Here is a 21018-nt window from a genome sequence, read left to right as displayed (position 1 = left end):
GGACTTCATCGCCTGCAGCTCTGGCGGATGTCGTCAATCTCCGCATCCCGCTGAAGGCAAAGCCGTTCCCCCGTCGCAAGAGCTGGTGCTTACGGAATTGAGAATTCATTTAAAGCTTTGAGGCGAGACAAGGGAATATAGACTGCATACTGGAGGATGGTCATGGACTTCGAGTAATTCAGTGTGTATTTACTCTTTCAAGAAATGCTGCCCTGAAATGAACCTGTCCGTCCACGAGGGTTTGAGCTCCTTCATAAAATTTGGAGCTAAGTACAAACGCAGCGAGCATCTGGCCTGGAGATGCGAGAAAAATGGCTCGGTGTGGCTTCAAAAAGAGTGCACTGAGTTGGTTATCTGCCGTTGCATATTTATAAAAGGCGTCATTCTCATTTTGAGGTGACAGCTGTTCAGCGCCCTTTCTTGTTTTTGCGTCGGTGTAGTAAAACTTGTAGGAGTATAGCGGTCAGAGCAACCGGGAGGTGGTTGCGATTGGAGTTGCTGGAAGTGAGGAGGTTATCGAGGAAGGAGGAGGACATGACGAAAGCAGACGAAAACCTAGCAGATGGTAGTTACGGCTGGAACTATCCCGAGAGTGATTACCGTAGAAGGAGGACGGTACGGAGACAGTAAGGAATGCTCAACCGGAGGTGGTAGGCAAGTTATAAAATTTGGCTCAAAAGTCGAATGCTCCTTGTACACCCAAGAGCCCGTTCAGAGACCGCGACAATCTTTTGGTGTTGTGTGGCACAGCTCTGGGAAAGGGTTGTATGACCGGCGGTTATCGACCCTACTTCACATCAGATGAACGGCTCTATCGAAAAGACAATCACACTGGACACTCCATAATGCGACGGAATCTAAATAAATAACTCCACATGGGGACTGCTAAAGGAACTGTGAGCTTTAAATGCGGCTTTGTGCATGTTCTCCGGTTTAATTTTGTTGCTTTGAATATTTATTGGGTTTATGAAGACAGCTAAATTTATTGCAAGCACGTTAAACATAGATGTAATACCGCAAAAAACCCTCCAAACGAGTCTAAGAACGGCTTTAAATATGCTCAAAACACTGGCTTAACTTCGCAGCTCCATCAGTGTCCAGCCGCTGGCTGCGTACCACATCGCGGAACGACCATTGCACCGACCAGGAAATCCACGAGGCACTCGCTGTGCTGCGAGCGGCCGTGGATAGGGTGAGCGCCACACTAAGCGAGATCGTCCCGGTGCCAAACGTGTCCGCAAATGGGTACATACTGTACAACGGCACCCTTTCACCGCTGCGCCTGACCGACGTCAACGTGACCACTGAACATGCCGCCTGCGAGGAGAACGTGCGGCACTTCCCCTTCGTCATCGCAGTGAGCACGGTAAGGCGCTAGAACTGGGGCCGTATGCCATTACGTATCCGTTTTCCGTTGTCCATTACTCGTTCATTTGGCCATGTGTCATTGGTCACTCAGATATACCCGAGGCTTTCAAACGTCTGTTGAAAGCGACCTGGCCTTTGCATGGTTGGCGACCGGATCTCACTATTCGCTGTCATTGGCTGCAATCTGCTGCCGTCTCAAGCAAATGGTGAGGTGCATCGCAGCGCTCTGTCAACAACAGGCGACCGGAAGGGACCACTGGCTGCCATTGGCTGCATAACCCAGTCAATGGCAGCCACTGGAAACGTCCGGTCGCCAACCAACAAATAGCCTGGTCGCTTCCCAAAGGAGCTACCAATGAGAGAGGACCAACTTGACGTAAAATGGACAATGTAAAGAGGACAGTTAATAGAAATTGTCCCCTGGTGTCCAGTTCACAACGGCATTTGACTTGTTCATGCCATGTTTTTTAGTCATTATCGGCCTGCCTTCCTGTAATTCCTCTATATTGCCGGAATATTATCCAACTGCTATATTATTAATCGCGTAATGATATTTTTCTTCCCCATAGAAAAACGGACAACCTTGGCTTATTGCGCTTTTGAACTGTTTACACTGCCCTGGCAATTGGCATATATTTCTCTGTAATAACGTATTGCGTATCATCGAGCTCACTGACTGCATAGTGTCAAAAAAGTGCGAATTTTTACCCTAGCTTTTCTCAACGCATTGCTTGCTTAAAAGTGCACGTAAAAAGGGAACCTGTGGAGGGAAATGAGCAGGCATATGCTTAACAGTTGCATGGTCGAATGGCGCGAAAGATCAAGAAAAATGTCGTTACACCTTAAGCGCGTTTTCAAAATACTTACAGAAAGTTGCTGCGAGTAATAATAGGAAGAATAAACTTAATTCTTGCTCTGAAAATGCTTCGTGGTGAGAGCAATGAGACATGCTCAAGACTTTCAGTTCAAGGCCCGCACGGAGACAGCCGCCGCACCGGCTCGATGTCTAACGATCCTGCCTTGGACGACCAGCTCGTCTGTGAAAAATAAATCTTCTATTTAGGTTCTGGCTTCAATAAGCAGTAGCATCTGGTTCCTGCGTTACAATCGCTTAATCTCTGCACACCATGTATAAATCATCGATTTTGTGAAACCTCTGCAAGCTATCGACATCTTTAGTGATTTGTTAACTCGTTCAGATTTCCCCGTGGGTGACTGTCGTGGCAGTCGTAATTATCTTCGTTCGTGGTATTCTGTACATCGCCTAGCGGCGGCTATTACTGTTCTGATTACAAAAATTAATTTGCAGTTTCAGGATCATTTTCAACGAAATTAAAGAAAAACTGTTTATAATGCCGCGGTTTTACTACATATTATCGATCTTTTTACCACGGCTGCACAGCATGATCAACTTGAATTTTGACTACGTGTTTTGCACACAAAGATTGAATTTAGGCATGACACATTTAAATGGGGTAGAAATAATTCTTTATTATATGTATATAGGCTCCTTTTCATACTTTTTCTTCACAGTAAAGTAACAGCAAATTTCATTCAAAGACGACTGGCATGTTATTGTAACAAACTTTTCTGTAATCTTCAAGAAAACTAAGCCTAACTCGATCATAGCAAAGGGATTTTTACTGGGGCTAGTTCACGCACCCTGATTTACTTTAGCGATCAGGGCGTTATATATCGATCGCATATAACAATTCGACCATTGCTGATTGGGGCAGGTTTACCAGAATAAATCACTAACGTTTAATTCGAACATGTTTGATGGAAAACAATAGTTAAATACATTAGCGCTATGTATCTTCTGCTTACATATCTTCAGATTATTGGAATACGTTTTCATTGAGAGTCATCTAAGATTTCCAGCTCCTTGCGGTGTTGCACTTATGGTTTTAGTTCTGTACTGCTCAGCGTATAGAGTATCAAAATTTCCTTGTTGAACCACGATAACTGTATTTAACCGTTGTGCTTTCAGATATACATCTCCACATGACAGCGTTTTTAAATTCAAACCTTCGCGCATTTCGGTTTCAAAAAATAAATAATCGCAATTCTCTTCCATGCATTCCTCTAGGAGGTCTGCTCTATTCGGACGCCTTGGGTATAGAAGAATTTCACCCGTGTGACAATTTCTAACATCTGCAGGATTCAAATTGTTTGAGACACAGTTAAAAAGTAGTTTGTTCGGGCCCTGCTCTACCGTTATGTGACAACATTAATCATGTTTAAAAGGGAAAGATTGGGATCAGATAAGCGCACAGAGAGATGGAATAAAGGATGGGGTGGATATTTCTTTTATGAATTTTGAGCAATTTTTTAAGCAGAGTCCGAGACGAAAACTGAGGTTTCGGCTGGAATTTAAAATTTAAATTGGCAAAGAACGCCAGGCCGAAAACGAAAGTTGCACTGGGTTGTGTGGAAACTTTACGCTGGTGTTGTCATTGGCAGTGTTTCCGCGGCAAAAGAGTTTTTTTGTTATTCGTGACAGATAGCACATCTGCTGTTCTATTGATATATTTTTAAAACCATCTTAGTGCTCTCAACCATAGTTTTACAGAAACCTATGCATGTTTGTTAATATCACACTCATTACAGGCTCTGCATGCGGCGAAAGCGACGCGGTAGTCCTCTTCTTCATAGAATAGCACAGAGATATTGTACTAACCGCTCATCGCGTCCCCGACGTCAGGCTTTGCAGACGCCGTCTACCTTGACAAACCTTCACTAATATATAGAAAATTAGTTTAAATTGTTGTTCTGTGTTTCTAAACACCATGGCCGTGTATTAATTTGTTGTGTCAAGGAGCTTTCGAATGTCGAAAAGCTAGACTCAGTAAAAGTCAGTAGAGTCCGTTACGTTACGTTGTGAGAGCCATGTTATATCAGTCCCACTTCAAGCGCCATCTGTTGTTCGCCTGCTATTATATGGTGTTAACCCTAAACTTTGCCTCATTGTGAGAATTGTCACATGTAACATATTTTCCCGTGATACATTTCCCGTTTCTTGCTTACTTTCCCTGAAAGGTCTAGGTTCTCCCGCGCCCCGTTTCTTTTAACTGGCAGGAACCTCTTGTGGCACCTGACACAAGCCAGGGATGTTTACATATGCTTTTCAGTACGTTCACTAGTCAACTTACTTTTTCTATGTCCATCATCACTCATCTCCTTTTGCTTTTCCTACAGCCGAAGACAAAAAGCGGAATACTAGTTAAAGTACATAACCTAATATCGTGTCGAGCAGGAGGGTCAATTCAGGAATGCAAGCTGACGGATTTCCCGTACTATTTTTCTGTGTGTTTCAGTGACCCGAGTGCCTCTCGATTCCGATGTAAATTGCGTACATATTCCTAGCACCTTAATATTATGAGCACATAGAGTAAGAAACGCATCTAGTGAAAGAAAATACGCAGAACATCAACTGCTTCTTTATTAAAGAATCAACGTAATATTCACGCGCCGGCGCTACTACTCGTGTCGCCAGAATAACTGTTGAAGGATATAGAAATAATAAAACTCAGGGCACCAAAAAGCTCACAGGGAAACCTGCGTAGATAATGTTTGGCAATGCGATGCCATTAGTACCTGTTGATGCGGTTACATCGAATTTTAATGCGAAAACCTTTCTTGGCTCCTGAGTGATGGGGGAGGAAATTGTTGAGGGTAGTTGTCCGCTAACGTATCCGCGCCAACTTTCAGTCATATGTTGTATGGTAAGTCAAATAAAATATAAAAATTGATTAAGCAGCAGTTGATGGTAGTGAGAGTGCATAATCGTAGTGATAGCGTTATGATAGGTACTGACAGTGATAGTGGTAATGATAGCTACTGGTAGTGATAGTGCTAGAGATAAATACTGATAGTTGGTGACAGTTATAATGAGGCTAGTGATGATGAAGATGATAGCGATGGAGCAAATGATTCAATAAAAGCAAAAAATTTAAATATGTAAAGTATAAATGAATAAAAATAATATGAAAGCGAGAAATAAAAACAGGAAATCTATAAAAATAAAGAATAAAACACAAACATAATTTTTTTTAATTTCAATTTAAAATAATAAAGAACTAAAAATTAAAAAGGGAGGAAAAAGAGAGGAAAGGGAAAGGCTTTCGCATTTCAGCTTTTAAATAAACTGAAGTGCAATCCTGTAATTTTTTGTTCCATTCTTTCATGGTTGTGTTTGCTGACCCCTTACACGTCGGGCTGCACAAGACTAGGCAGCTGACGGTTAGGTGTTTTCGCAAAAGTGTCTAGAGGCAGTGACCCGAACGCAATGAAGATACATCGAAACCTACAGCTGCCGCTTTCGGTCTGGTGACGTCAGTTCTGGTCCGAGGAAATATTTATTTGTTTACTTGATACTGTAATTCCATAAGGGATTATAACAGGGAGGGTATTAGTGTAGAATGAGATGCAAATATAGAAATGACGATTAAATCAAAGTACATATCGAAACATTATACAATCTTCTACGTCAGCAAACAAGTATATAAGTTAAAATATATATTGAGGAGCATGGGAGAAGAAACTAGCCGAAAAAATATTTATACGGAAAGAGAAAAACAAGAGAGCAGGAACAAATTCGCAGTGACAAAAACGCAATAATTGCTGAGATATAAGGACTTCATTTTCAACAAGTGTGAGTGTGATAAAAGCATTAAATGTTGGACTACTAGCAATGAACATGTTTAAGGTGTTCCGTTCGCGTTTAGCACGAGGAAAGTACAAAAATTTGAAAGAGTCAGTACGGAATGAGAGCTCGTTTTGTGTGTGTGTGGTCATTACGTGTTTGTCACGTTTCTGATCTTGATATGTATTTTGAAGTGTCTTCTTTTAATTGAATGTGTAAGAATTGATACATGGTTTGAAGGCGCGCTAATCTTACTCTGTTTTGAAGGGTTAAAAGTCCTGCGTGCCTGAGTAGTTCTGTTGGTGAGGCTGTTAACCTGTCTTTATTAAATATGCATCTGACCGCCTTCCTCTGCATTCCTTCTAATTGTCTAATCAGCTTGTTTGTGAAAAGGAAGAAAAAATTTAGCATATTCTAAAACTGGCATGAAGAATGTTTTATATGGAAGTAACATTGTTTCAGATGGTGCTAGATTGAGGCGTCTGTTAATAAAAAAATAATTGTTTTAAGGCGGTTAATATCGCATTTTTAACATGAAAATGTCATTTAAGGTCAGAGGTCAGTGTTATGCGCAAATATTTGTATTCGCTGGGCGATGCTAGAGGGATCTTTTTTAATGCGTACTGGAAAATTTACCGGTGTTTCTTTCTGGTTCCGGATAAAGTAACTGACTTTTTAGCATTTAGCCGTCTGGCATTCCTCGCACCACTTGGTCACTGAAGCTAAAGGAAAATTTAAAGTTATATGGTCACTGAAAGAGCTAATTTCCTGGTAAAGTACAGTCGCGAGCAAAAAAGATTATCACACATGACGGAACAGAGGAGCGCCGGAATGACAACGCGTGGCGCTGCCGGTGACGAAGAGGCTGATAGCGAGAGTGCCGGGCCCTTCCCATTCTACACTATTAGGGGAGATCAGCGGGCTGTCCCAGCCCAACAACATTTATTTTTCTGTCTCGCCCTCTCTCCTTTTTTTGAGCGCAGCCTTGCTGCCGCAGGCAACGGGTGAAGAATAGGATAGTTGTTCTTTTTTGCTTGTTTGGCAGCTATTTTTTTTTCGAGCAGCCTCAGCCGCGCTGCTCTTGGCAACTGCTTGAACAGCTCTGCATGCAAGAGCTGTCCTGGCCTCCGAAGGGAGCAGATTTGAATATAACTGAAAATATATGGGGGTTAATGAAAAAGCGACTAGCTAAAAGGCAGCTGCACGAGTCATCGTCAGATATCCTTTTGGGCGGCGGTTCAAGAGGAACGGAACCGGCTCCAGGCTCTTCCTGACCTTGCAAGCAGCCTGACTGACTCCTTCCCTGAGCGCCTTCAAAGCGTTGTGAGGGTCTGTGGGGCCTATGCACGCCAATAGTGCAACGACGTGTTTGCTCTCGCATCACCACAGCGAGCTGGCTATCCTCCTTACTTCTTTTCCTGAATTGATGGGATAGTGCTCCTGTTAATATTTTTACTACACTTTCCCAACAAAAGACTTGTGTGCATTAGTTGCTTCGGGAAAATAAAAATCCGCTTGACAAACCATCACGGACATAAAAGACAGTAATAAAAAGAAGCCATCCTTGCTCATGATAACCAACCCAAAATAAATGCCGCATGCACAGTCACGCCGGGCCGGCACTTCCACGCTCTGGCGATGACATGCTTGATAAAGCTTACTTCCTGCCGTCCTCCCCTATGCTGCAATTATGAAAACGGCCCGATAGCCAGGTCTGCAAACCGCAGCGCCGCGTGGTGAGATACACAAATTCTGATCGTCAGTGATTTGTGTTAATATTTTTTACTCGCGACTGTACAGATTCGTCGGTAAAAAGTTCAATATTGTGAGAAATACTCGCTTGTAAGTTGTTTATAAAAATTAAACATAATACTGGGGCTAGAATACTTCCTTGTACACAGGATGCTACGTTTGCGGTTGCGGACATCTCGCTGTTAATTTCAAGAAATTGAGTATGGTCAGTGAGGTAATCGACATTGCAGTCTATAATGGGGCCAGCTACTAAGGTTGCTTCAAGTTTCGTAATAAGTTTTGTGTTTGATACGCGGTCGAAAGCTTTCGAAAAGTCCAAGAAATTGAGTTCTATTTGCTTCTGCTGATCTATAGCGATGTCATGTGGTAGTTAAGTTAGTTTCGTGACTATAGAAAATCCTTTACGAAAGCAATGCTGAAAAGGTGTTATTATTTAGTTTTCTTCCAAATAGGCTGATATGCCTTTTATTATAATGTGCTCCAGTAGCTTGCATACTGTGCTGGTTAGGGATATAGATCTTAAGTTTGAGGGATCTTATTTGCTTCCTGTTTTGTGTATTGGTGTTACTTTAACTGTTTTCCATTCCTCAGGAACGGTGTAAGTTGACAAGGACTTGTTATAGAGTATTACTAAAACTTTTGCTGCCCACTCAGTCTATCTAGGCAAGAAAATGTTGGTGATGTTGTCAGGCCCTGACCCCTTCTTTATGTCCAAGATTAGTCCGGCTTCTGCTAAAATAAGGGATCCTAAACGCCTGTTCAAAAGCTAATAGGAGGCGTGTTTTCCTTGTCTGTAGGGACAATACGACGAAAATAGTTATTAAGCATGGTTGAAAGATGTGACCAGTGACGAATTTTTCTCCCGATGAATCCTCTAATGCTACCGCGTTGAAAACGTAAGCTGAAAAGTCTTAAGGATTGATCGTTTTTGTATTTTCCATTTTATTTCCTTACACAGGGCGACTTTGCACAAATACCAAATTGGCTGATCGCTCGTGCAACATTCAAAATCATCGACGCAGGTTAAGTCACTAATTAAGGTAGACGGTAGGCGTGTTCAGATGAATACTGGAAAACGCATGATAGTTCAACAGCTGGTTGGGCAGCAAAGCCGAGAGAAGTGACAACATCGCGCCTTATGTTGTATAGCGAGATTGAGAAAAAGTATTTAATGAAAGAAAAACAGAATTTAACCGCCTTTTAGAAATCGCTGGCATAGTTCTCTGTGTGGGGAAGGGAATTTGGGAGATAAAGATGGAAAGAGATCGGCGCAGAAAAAATAAATGAAAAGAAATAAACCTGGTACGTTTAGCGCTGCACCGTGCCTTCGGTAGCCCCGCGACCCTCCGCACGCCGCCGGGAAACAAAAACGAGCCTGGCCCGATTAGAATGCTCAGCCTTCTGATCCACAATCAGACCGGCTGCCCATTTGAGCACGGACCCAGATACACACCAGATTTTGAAAGCGAGCAAAATGAATACATTTTCTTCAGAATCTTCGCCGTCGTTCGGTTCTAGAGGACGCCGCATGGCTTTCCTGCATCCCACGCCTTGTCCAATACCCTTGTGTGAGCGATGGGGTCCGAGCTTAACAGCATAGGCTCGCACTGCTCGAAACTGAATTTTCTTGGCAAAGCCAGATGATGTGATATAAATTGGATTTCATCTAATCTTCTGCAAGTGTCTGTGGAGTGTCGAGCATATATTACTCATAAGCATAAGATTTTGGAGCTTTCTACAGGGCACTTTCCAGGATTTCAAGAGAGCATTGCGTGTTCTCATACATTTAGTTGTTTGCAGTCTGTGGTGTTGTAATAGTTCCCTGTAAGTGATCAGATGGTCGTCCTTATCAAAATTTTTCTCACCAAGCGCTAGGTACGTGAAAGCTTGAGCTCGGCAGCGTGTGAGCTATCATTACCAGGTGCAGCAGGAGACGAAACGATCGTAGTCACTTGTGTCGCGTGAAGGTGTCTTAAAATTTGGTATGAAAGCAGCAAAGCTGAAATGAACCCTTGGCGCAGTTTCAAGCAGCAAACATATTTGGAACCCCCAAAAAATAACCGGAGATTACGCAGAAGCCAGGGCGAAAAAATCACGCCTGCTCGTTTTCTCTGCACTGTGAGTACCAAGGAAACTTCCTCTTAGAATTTCGAGCCGCTGATCTTCAGCAATTGCAGTTATGTGTCGCCTATCCTTATATTCGGCAGCATCAACAAAGTCCACACCGGATAGTCGGTGTTTAAAGCGATATCTTTTTCTGGTACCATATTGAGCAAATGTAACAGCCCCCCTTCCAAGTTCCGAACCGTGCCATTCTGCGCGGGGGCGCCAGCTGACAAAGCACTTTTGGTTTGGCTGCGGGCAGAGTGGGCCTGACTCGACACAAAAATTGTTTTGTCATTTGGCTCAGACACAAAGGGTGGCCCAGGTCGTAACTTAAGAGGAGGTTCTCTTCTTTTGTCCATGATGGTATACATACTCCGTTACAGGCAATCACTTACAGATAGTAGTATCGCCTTTTCGTAGCTGTTGACACTTAACACTTATCATATCCAAGCTCGAGACACAAGTGTCCCCGCTCGGAAGCAGCAACTGTGTACGTCTCTGCTTATGGATTTAAGTAGTTTCATGGAACCAGATGGGTACAGTCGCCTGTATAAAAGATTAGCGCAATGGCGTCAACGGGGCGCTGAAAATCGCACCGTGTGACTGTCGCACGCGCCCTGCATTGCTAACACACCTGGCACTTTCGTTATCGGCGTGCTTATTATCTACCGCTCCTGTGGTACGTCACTAGTGCTAATCTTGTTTAGGCGTGAATACCGGAATTTTTACAGTGGGTGTACACCTGGACGTTAAGGAAGAGATGAAGGAAGGGCGGAAATGGACAGAGATTTCAAAAGCTCAACTTTCACGCAGAACATATAGTTCTTGCCACGTGTGTAGATTTGTTCTCTTCTGGTGTTTGTGATATTGTTGCATGTTTAGCTGTATCGCAATTTTGGTAGCGGTTTGTCTCCTGCGAACACATTTAACCCATTGTAATAATGTTCAAAGTTAACAGCGTGTAGATAGTGCAGGCCTTTCGGTTTACTGTGTTCGTGTTTTTGTTGTATTTGTACTGAACTTGTAACACCAACTTTCTCATGGTGTCGACAAGATTGATGGTATCTACAACAAATAAATAGCCTTACCTGAATTTCACGATTAACGCTACAAGCGTAATTATTGTAAATTTTCTGCCTTCAGTTGTCTGAATGCGCCTTCCTTGCTTTTTTCGTCCTATCATATTAGAACGCCCAGATGAAAGGCATCTACGAGTACCACTACGCTGGCAACAATGTGACGACGCCCGAGGAGAGCGGTCGGGTGGCAGTCACCTTCACCGGGGTATCGTTCAACGGCAAGCTCACCCAGCATCTGAGCGGAAGCCGAGGTGAAGGTTCTTCGAGGCCAGAAGTGACACGTGTGGAAGTCACCCTTAGAGAGTACCCCTGGTTTTCGGGCATAGCTACGGGCCCCTTAAACCCGCAGAGAAGCGGGGTGCCCTACTTCGACATGATGCAGGCGGCCGATCGCAGCTTCGTTCCGGTCTTTGCCAAGTTGCCTGAGACGCACGTGCTGCCAGCGCTCAAGGCTGCTCTAGGCGCAGAGTAGCCGGCGACATCTGAAATATGGTGATTGCGCGCTGCAAATTAAAATGTCCTAGCACCATTTGCCTGTTCTGCATTGAACTGGTCTTCTTCTTTATTTTTAGGCATATCCTTGCAGAAGAACCTGAGCCTCTCCTATAATGGAGTTAATAAGGTGACTTTGTCCGAAGAGACAATTTTTTGTCATGGCGAAGAGGAAAACAAAGCAATTAAAAAAACGCGTAGAATTCCTGCACTGCAGTGCCTTGCACTGTTTCCTGAAATCCAACAAATGAAGAAAAACCTTTACACTAGGAAACCGGACAAACAATACAAAAGATGGGGTCTATCTCAACGAGACCTGAAAATGCTTGGGTAAATTAATAATTGAACCAGAATGAGAGAATACAACAGGTATAGCAATTATTAATATGGTGCTACTCTCTGAAATGTTGCACTGCGACTAGTGTGGCAGCATAGTCAACTTGTACGGAACATATGCATCCCTGCGTGCGACAATTTTGGAAACGTGAAAAAGAGATTATAAGCATCTGGTGCACCACCTTTAATGTATCTTTTCGAAAGATTTCACCCAATCCAACAGACTAGCTTGAGTGCATGGCATTCGAAGCGACCCTTCTTTGAGGCCTTCTTGCTAACGTGTGCAGCGTGTTGCCAATTTAATAAAGTTGTTCTAGCAATAGGCACTAAGCCTTCAGATAATATTTGGTCATGTCCCTTTATTTGGAATTTGACATATTGTCACGTCCTGGGGACGGCTATCCTGCGAGCAGGAAGATAGCGAAAAGGGCGTTACGGGTGTTAAGGCTAGACATACATAAATCAGGCATAGGAACACAATGACTCTATAGGATTAAAATGCAGCAGCAACTTCCTTAAGCTTGATGAAACATATTTCATCTAGGGGAGAAGGAGCCCGAACGGAGATGGCAAGACGTCTTTTAAAATCGGTGCTTCACAATAGACACTCTATCAGGCCCTGTTAAAACAACTGACCAGATGACAATGGGCGGAGTTGGACACAATAAATAGGAACTCAATGCGCACCATCACAGTCTTACCAAAACTGACCCCCATCTCAATTCTACAGGAATTAGCACAGCTGAATACACTGACAGAACTAATTTATCAGCGAGAGGCAACAAGAAATCTGAAGCTTAAGTATGTGATGCCCCATAGAATCCTTGTACAATGCGATGACAGTGCAAACACCTACAATGTCTGACCCCCCCTCCATGGGAATTCATGACTATTATGACAAACAAGACGACTAAACTTCATCGTAAAGAGAAGCCGAGAACTCGAACTCCGCTTGGTGTATGCACAAGAATATGTATTCCATTACGGACGCGTCCATGACAGAAAGAGGCGGTTGAACAGCCGCCACTAGCCCGGCACACAGAGAGCTAAACATTTATCATGAATACGTAGCGGACCATCTAGATCCGCTTGTGATGGTACTTTATGCAATCCGCGATGCAATTCAGGTCAGAAGTAAAATAAAGTTTCTAATAGAAGCCCATAGCGGATACACGAGAACTATGCGGGGGATTCCTAATTAATCAGGATATAGCTGGCAACGTGGACGATTCCTATAGTATTAACGAGAATGTGGCAGCTCTGGTAATTAGGCTCAATAGGAGGTACATGCTGAAAGAGGTGCAGGCCTACACGCCTACATCACGCCATGATGACCAGGTCGTTGAAAGCTTCCATGAAGACGTGGAATCGGCCAAATCACAATACACGGCACTGATGGGTGATTTCAACGCGAAGGTGGCCAAAAAGACGTCTGGCGACCACGCGGCAGGCGACTAGGGGATAGGTTCTACAAATAGCAGGGGAGAGTTATTACTCTAATTCGCAGAAATAAGTAATTTACTGATCATGAATACCTTCTCCTACAAACGAGAGAGCAGTAAGTGGACCTGGAAGAGCCCCAATGGTGAGAATAAAAATTAAATCAACTTCATACTATGCGCACGACCTGGCTTCGTTTAGGATGTGGCCGTCCTCGGAAAGCTGCGCTGTAGCCACCACAGAATGGTAAGGCTCGAATTAGGTTAGAAGAGGGAATAGAAGAAGCTAGTGAAGAGGAAGTCCGTTACGCAGTTAGCGGTAAGAAGTACAGGAATTCATGATATCGCTGCAGAATAGATATTCTGCTTTAACTGAGGAAGACGATCTTGATGTTCATACAACTAACGATACTCTGACAGCCATCATTACAGCAAGGACGGTGGTTGAAGCTACCGGGCTTCGGCGTTCATATATAACTCATCTTAGAACAATTTTAGGCATTATACATCATTTTAAGCCATTCCATCAGATTTTTAGGCACCCTCTTCCGACTCTATAATCATGCACATACTCACTACTCTTGGGCCCTATACACCTGGTTTTCATGCTGTTCTCTGTACACATTTTAGCCCGAGTCAACCGAGAACCTCGTGCTTGGCGCTCTTTGGCCTTAGTTGCCCTTGCGCCATAAAAACCTAGCATCATCATCATCAGCCATCATTAAGGAGTGCGCAGTAGAAGTAGGTGGTAGGACGATTCCATAGGATACCAGCAACCTATCTCAGACGAGGAAAGATCTCATTAAGAAACGCCAAAGCATCAGCGCATCTAACTCTACTGACAGAACAGAACTGGCAGAGCTATCGAAGTTAACAAATAAGCTCAATGCAGCCGACACAAGGAAGTTTAATACGGAGATTCGGGCATGCTCTAAAGAACGGAGGTAGTTTAAAAGCCGTGAAGAGGAAACTAGGCATAGGTAAAAACCAGATGTGTGCGTTAAGAGGCAAGCAGGGCAGTGTCATTAGCAATATGAATAAGATCTTTAAAGTCGCCAAGGAGTTCTACGCAAACCTTTACAGAAGCCGATGTAATAAGAATGTGAATGAGAGACAGCAGCGCAAAGCAGTGGTCACCCCGCCAGTAACGAAAGAGGAAGTAAAGAAATCCTCAGGAGGAATAGAAAGAGGGAAAACAGCTGGCGAGGATCAGATAAAAGCAGATCTTTTGAAGAACGGAGGAGAGATCGTGCTAGAAAAACCTAGCCTCCCTGTACACGCAATACCTTATAACCTCGACCCTACCAGAAGCTTGGAAGAATGCAAACATTAACTTAATAAGAAAGAAAGGGGAAGGCAAGGACTTGAAAAATTACAGACCGATCAAATTACTATCCGTTGCCTCCAAGGTATTTACTAAGGTAATCGGTAATAAATTCGGAGCAACCTTAGACTAATAAACCAAATGAGCAGGCAGGCTTTCGTAAACGATATTCCACAATAGATCATATTCACACTATCAATCAGGTAATACAGAAATGCGCAGAATATAACCAACCTCTATATATAGCCCTCTTTGATTATGATAGAGCATTCGACTCAGTGAGAACATCAGCAGTCATACAGGCGTTGTGTAATCAGTGTGTAGAAGAGCCTAATGTCAAAATACTGGAAGATATATATAGCAACTGCGCAGCCATCATAGGCCTCTATAGACTAAACAATAAAATTCCAATAAGGAAGGGCGCCAGGAAAGGAGACAAGATATCGCCAGTGCTTTTCCCCGCCTGTTCACAGGAGGTATTCTGAGGCCTGAGTTGGAAACAGTTGGGAATAAAAGAAAACGGAGGATACCTAAATAATCTGCGATTCGCTGATGACATTGCTTTTCATACTCACTCAGGAGGTGAACTGCAAATCATAATCATTGAAACGTGGAGAAGAACGCTGAATGACAATTTATCATTATCCCTCAAGGGGAAAGTGTACAGCAGCTGTATCTTACAGGTACTCTCCTACGGGGCACAAACGTGGAAGGGAGCAAAAAGGGTTCCGTTTAAGTTAAGGACAACGTAGGGCCAATGAAAGAAAAATGATGGGTGTAACGTTAAGAGACCGGAAACGGTCAGAGTGGGTGTGGGAATAAACGCGTGTTAATGACACCTTATTCGAAATCAAGAGGAATAAATGGCCTGGGGCAGGCTATGTAATGCGAAGGTAGGACCACCGCTTGTCCTTAAGGGTTGCGGAGTTTATTCCAAGAGAAAGTAAGCGTAGCAGGACGTGGCAAGTGGTTAGGTGGGTGGATGCGATTAAAAAGTTTCCAAGCAAAGGGTGGATGCAGCTGGCAAAGGACAGGGGTAATTGGAGGAACATGGGAGAGGCCTTTGCCCTACACTGGTTGTAGTCGGGCTGATGATGATGATGATGACTACTATGATATATGCAGACTCCTTAGAAACCATAAAATCACCGAAAAGAGTGACGAAGACCCTGCATGCGACGCCGGAGATCCATGCACTCATTAGGAAAACAAAGATACACTTCCAGATACGCTGGACACAAGACGATGCTGAGGACGCTGAGCAGAGAAAAGTAGGCAATCTTACACACCAAGTTCCAAACACTAATGCATCCCCCACCAGGCTTCCTTTTTACTTCCTCCCCGTTCTCCCCATCTTAGCATCCCAAAGTCGTTAAGGAAAAATACACGTGACCCCATTCCCCCGTGCATCTACCACCTCCATCATAACCTAACGAGATTGAGATCCATTCATAGGATCAGGGCTGGGGTGGCCTTACCCCGTCGGTCACGTGTCGATGGGGCTCTGAAGAAGATGCAGCACTCACCACTTCCCAGAGGCGTTCCAGACAAGGCTGCAGAGGTGGATCTTCGGCACTTGCTGTGGTCTTGTGCAGAGACAAGGGCTTCAAGGACACAACTTTTAATGGAAGTGAGACTAAAGGCGACCATAAAGGAGGATTTCTCCAAGTGGCTGACTGACAGCAATAAGAGCAGGAGCCTTCTCTGGTTCCAGCATGAAAACAGCTTACATAATTTGCTTTAATTAGTATACAGCGAACCGAAATTATGCCTTTATGGGAAATGTCCGAAACAAAAAAAATAATTATTTCGGTCCGGCAGCTGATACCGCCGACGCTGTGCTTCGGACACATATGATGGCTTTCCGCAGGAAAAATCTTGCAACTCAACTGTTGCGTTTCTTTCGGTCATAACAGCTACGGGAATACCCCTCGAAATTAGGTGAAGGTCCAGTTTTTTCGATTCCTTTGAAACTCGAACAGTGAGCGAAATGCGACCGCGCTGGCCCAGAGTAGTACGGCTGGCAGTGTAAACAGGCCAGGTTTTAGGAATATGGCTGGTTTACTCTTCTCACAGAGAGTGTTATACCTATCTTAGAATCTTGTGATCTGCTTCAGACTACACCTGTGCTAATGGCCGCCAGTGCATAGAACGCGCATAATCAGTAAAAGCAGTGGTTTATTTTTTTAAACGAAATACAAAAAAGAATACCAGATCCAATCCTGACGCATTTAACATCTTCAGCCTCCCTCAGGCAGCATGCACGTGCTCTCATTCCCCCGTGTACATAACCCCTTCTCTCAACCTATCACGAGTGGAAGCCGTCTCTGAGGCTGCTGGGGGTCGGATTGGCCCTTAGAACTGAAGTTAGCCGCCAGTGGCGAAGAGCGAAGATCCCAGCGCCGGACAAATGCCCTCACTGCGAAGCACCTGCTTCCGACATCACTGTGCACGGCCTACTGTGGACATCCACAGGAAGTTCGTCAGTACGCACTCGTATTCTTCGAACGGCAGGCTTGTATTTCACTCATGACTCTTATTTTCACTTCTGGTTAACGGAAAATATTTGTGCTTTTTTTTGCTTGTTGTTTATGCGACTTTTTACACATAACAAGACTGCATGATTTCCTGTAACGCTTTAAATATTACTTACTGATGGCACCTTTTAGGCCGTGCGGCAAATTTAGGGCTACAAAAAGGAAAAAAAAGTTGTCGGCCGAGGCACCAGCTGTGCCTTTAAGCCTCATTAACGCTCTGATTACCGTGGCTACTGTACAGATTTGTGCAGATGTATTCGGCTACTTCAACTATCTTATCCGTAATGCTAATGACATTGCCCTCCTTGTCACTTAAAGCGTACTTCTGGTTTTTACCGTGCCAAGTTTCCTCTTCACGGCTTTAAGACTACCTCCGTTCTTTAGAGCATGCTCGATTCTCTCCGTATTAAACTTTCCTTTGTCGGCTGCCTTGAGCTTATCTATTAACTTCGACAGCTCTGCCAGTTCTATTCTGTCGGTAGGATTAAACTCCCTCGTGCTTTGGCGTTTCTTAATCAGATCTTTTGTCGCCTGAGGTAGCTTGCTGGTATCCTGTCGAACCGTCCTACCGCCTATTTCTACTGCGCACTCCGTAATGATAGCTGTCAGACATTTCATTCAATGTATGAACATCAGATCGTATTCCTCAGTTACAGCCGAATATCTGTTCTGCAGCGATATCTGGAATTTCTGCACTTTCCTTTTTACACATAGCTCGTTAATGGACTTCCTCTTCACTAGCTTCTTTTATTCCCTCTTCAAGTTTAAGCTAATTCGAGGCCTTACCATTCTGTGGTCGCTACAGCGCACCTTTCCGAGGACGGCCACATCCTGAAGTAGGCTCGTTTGAGCGCATAGTATGTAGCCCCGATGCCACTTTCTACCGCCTCCCATACTATTCCTACTATCCGCAGTGAAGTGACAAAAATAATTCAACCAATCCTTCCCCCCCCCCCCCCCCCCTAGACCAGCTCTCCCAGGACTGCAATATCATAGATGGTGCATTCTTGATTGCGCCTACTGTTCGCCCACGTGTTCTTTTTGGCCAGGTCAGGGTAGTGGAAGAATACGAGAATTATCAGTTACGGCACACAATGCCCACTCCAACAGAAACCACGATGCATCTTACTCACGAAAGTTTTATGCAGTATTGTTCTAAACGTGCTCTGTCCCGACACCGCAACAGTAAAACCTGTTGTGCTAGTGCCTTGACTGTGTGCGTTATCTTGCTCACCAGCTGCGAAACGTTCGGACCTGTTCTCGTCGTTTGTAGGGTTTCCACACGGCTTAGAGGAGCGCACAATGAAGCACTCCGTTAAAATGTGGTGCGAGTAACCTACTGAAAAAATGAAGAGCCATAAGCAGCTTGTAAAGGAAGCGCAATAAATTCAGGTTGAGCTAAGCTACGTTTTAATGACGCAGAAATTACTTTCACTGATAGTGAAGCTTTGATAAACGAGACAAAGCAAAACAGAACGAAAAAATGCAAGCATTTACATGGCTGCCAGTTCTCGCAAACAAAGAGCGATGATGTCAATGTAGTTGCAAGGCTGCAGTGGCGAATTTCTGAGCTATGCCACGCTGTCACTCAATTCGAGTCCGTGATCACGAAATTTTTTTCAACGTGCCTGTCATCAGTTTTCGTTAAATAGCGGGAAAAAAACTGTTCCCTTCTCAAATAACATGTCCTCAGCAATTATTATATTTAAGCTGCCAGACAAACAAGAGCAAAACAATCGATATTTATTCAGAACGAAAGTTATATGCAGTTGCCTTCAGTGTTTCATTCAGGCGATACATATCATTGTAATTTTCTCAGTGTAAAAAGATATCACCTTTGTTGCGGAAGTAGATGCGCAAGTAATTTTTTCCGGCGCCCGAAAACTCGGCCAGGACTGTGATTAGGTCGACATAAAGGCGTAAAAATTGGAGAGCACTAAAGTATGCTGCACTGGAGAAAAGCGAAAGCATTTGCGTTTGAACGTCAGGAACTTTTCTTTGCAAGTCATTTTTGTCGGGTTACACTCATCATGTGACCTTTGGACGACGTTGGCAACTTTTTTGCATGTCACTTTGTCGCCTGACACTCACCACGTGAGCCTTGGATGATGTCAGCAACTTTTTTTGCAATTCATTGTTGTCTAACATTAATACACATATCCAACACACTTTTCCGCCGCACACATCACAACGCGTTCACTTCGTACCCCTCTAAAACGCTTGAGCCGACAACCCGTTGTGGCAACCACTCCTAGTGTGTGCTCTTATTGCCCTTTTTCTGGTGCATTGTTGCTTACGTGCGTCGTATTATGATGTAGTAGTGATGTTCCCTGTGTCGCATCTTTTCTCGTGCTTGGTTGTTTAAGTGTGTCGCATTATGCATTGGCTTGATTTGCGTTTCTTTTCTTCGTGGTTTCTACATAGTTCATGCCAAGCCTTTCTCTAAAACATGCAACCTAAGGGGTTTGCTTCCAAACCGTGTAGCGGGACCATTAAGCACATTTGACAGTCGTAAGCTTAGGAAGGTAGAAGACAAGTTCCTCTCGCGTTCACGAGATTAGGGTTCCTGAGTGTGCAAGACGAGCCGCGCTTCAGGGCTCAGAAGCAAACTCCTTGGTCTGTAAACTTTTGGCAAAGACTCTACATATAACATTGCTTCAATGTAATAAATACCGTATTTAAACAGAAATCGTTCGTGGCCAATGCTCTGCGTTCCCGCTTGGCACACGGAGGGCTTGGGTTCGAACCACGATGCAAGGGAATTTCTTTCTTCGAATGGTCATTTAACGTGCGGACACGCTCTGTCGACACGCTCTGATGACAGGTCCTACAAACGCCACTCATGAGACAAGAAACACTACGCTTTCGCATTAAAAAGCGTGTAATGCTCCCCATTGCAAAGTTTAGCGTAAATCGCTAAAAACATTGATGTATATGCTGCACAAGTGTTGTTTACCGCGTCCCATTGCCTTGTGCTATGGGGAGCTTGCGCTGAAGTTTGCGGTGCCGATCGCAGCGCCATAACACACTGCCTAGCGAGAAGAGCAAGCAGTTTTGGGTAGTACTATTAGTACTTTTCCGCGACACCTTCAGGCGCTTATTGGAGTGAGCGTCCGCGCTCGGTCGAAGGCGCAAGTGCTGCGCGTCAGCTGTCTGGGCTACGTCGAGAGAAGCTAGGCAATGAATGCTGTCAGCCAAATGCGGGTATGTAATCGTGCAGAATGCGTTTTGGCGTTTACAGCGGCCCAAGCGGCTGACAAAAGCAGTTTTGAGTCACCGAATAGAACAATTGCAGTGCCACCTTGGCAGCGCAGGTTCCCCATTCTAATGCCAAACGTTCTGCAAGTCAGTAATATTCCATCGCAAAACAGCGCTTACAAAAAAGGCGAAAAATGAAGCCCGGAACAACACGAAACTGGAGCGCCAGCAAGTGACGCGAAATCGAAAAACACTTCCCATCGGTGAGCAAGCGCGCCTCCTTTCTGCACGTGTCTGCAACCAAACAGCCAAACTAAACATGATAAGGTTGTGTGCTTGAGAAAAAGAAAACACTGTGAATGTGAACTGGCGATAGGCATGCTAGAATCTCTTATCGTTGCCTTTCACCGCTCATCCATACTTTCTTTCTATCATCAATATGTTTATTCCCGCGTGCGATACAAGAATATACATAGATATCATACATATTCGTATTACAGGAGGAGTTCCCGAAGCAAATGCAGCCCGAGGGACCTTCTATGTGAAAATGCATAATTATGTGTAAACGTAGAGGGCAGTTAAATAAAAGAGGAGCATTTAGGAGTGATAAACCAAAAACTTGCGATACAATGGTTACGAGAAGATAGTGAACATTGAAATTCAAAATACAAAAGTAACGCAATTCCAAGGAAAATACACTAGTCGGTGAAAGAAAACAAAGCAGAAAACACTTAATTTTTCA

The 21018-nt window shown here is 44.0% G+C and overlaps 1 protein-coding gene across 2 annotated transcripts in view; it reads left to right on the top strand.

Annotated features, from left to right (window-relative positions):
• LOC144105427 (uncharacterized) overlaps positions 1–12024 on the top strand; it is a 28137-nt gene extending 16113 nt beyond the window's left edge. Inside the window, exons 2-4 of one of the 2 annotated variants that reach the window (XM_077638542.1) lie at positions 1086–1366; positions 11060–11442; positions 11523–12024. In XM_077638542.1, coding sequence (XP_077494668.1) covers positions 1086–1366; positions 11060–11422 — 644 coding nt within the window. In that variant the 3' untranslated portion in view covers positions 11423–11442; positions 11523–12024. Of the gene's footprint in view, positions 1–1085; positions 1367–11059; positions 11490–11522 lie in introns of those variants that run through there. The other variant, XM_077638541.1, reaches the window with a different exon arrangement.
• The last annotated feature ends 8994 nt before the right edge of the window (positions 12025–21018 follow it).

This window comes from Amblyomma americanum, chromosome 9 (genome assembly GCF_052857255.1).
Source record: "Amblyomma americanum isolate KBUSLIRL-KWMA chromosome 9, ASM5285725v1, whole genome shotgun sequence".
Lineage (NCBI taxonomy): Eukaryota > Metazoa > Arthropoda > Arachnida > Ixodida > Ixodidae > Amblyomma > Amblyomma americanum.
Note: the sequence above shows the minus strand (reverse complement) of the source record. Positions and strands in the feature narration are given on the sequence as shown.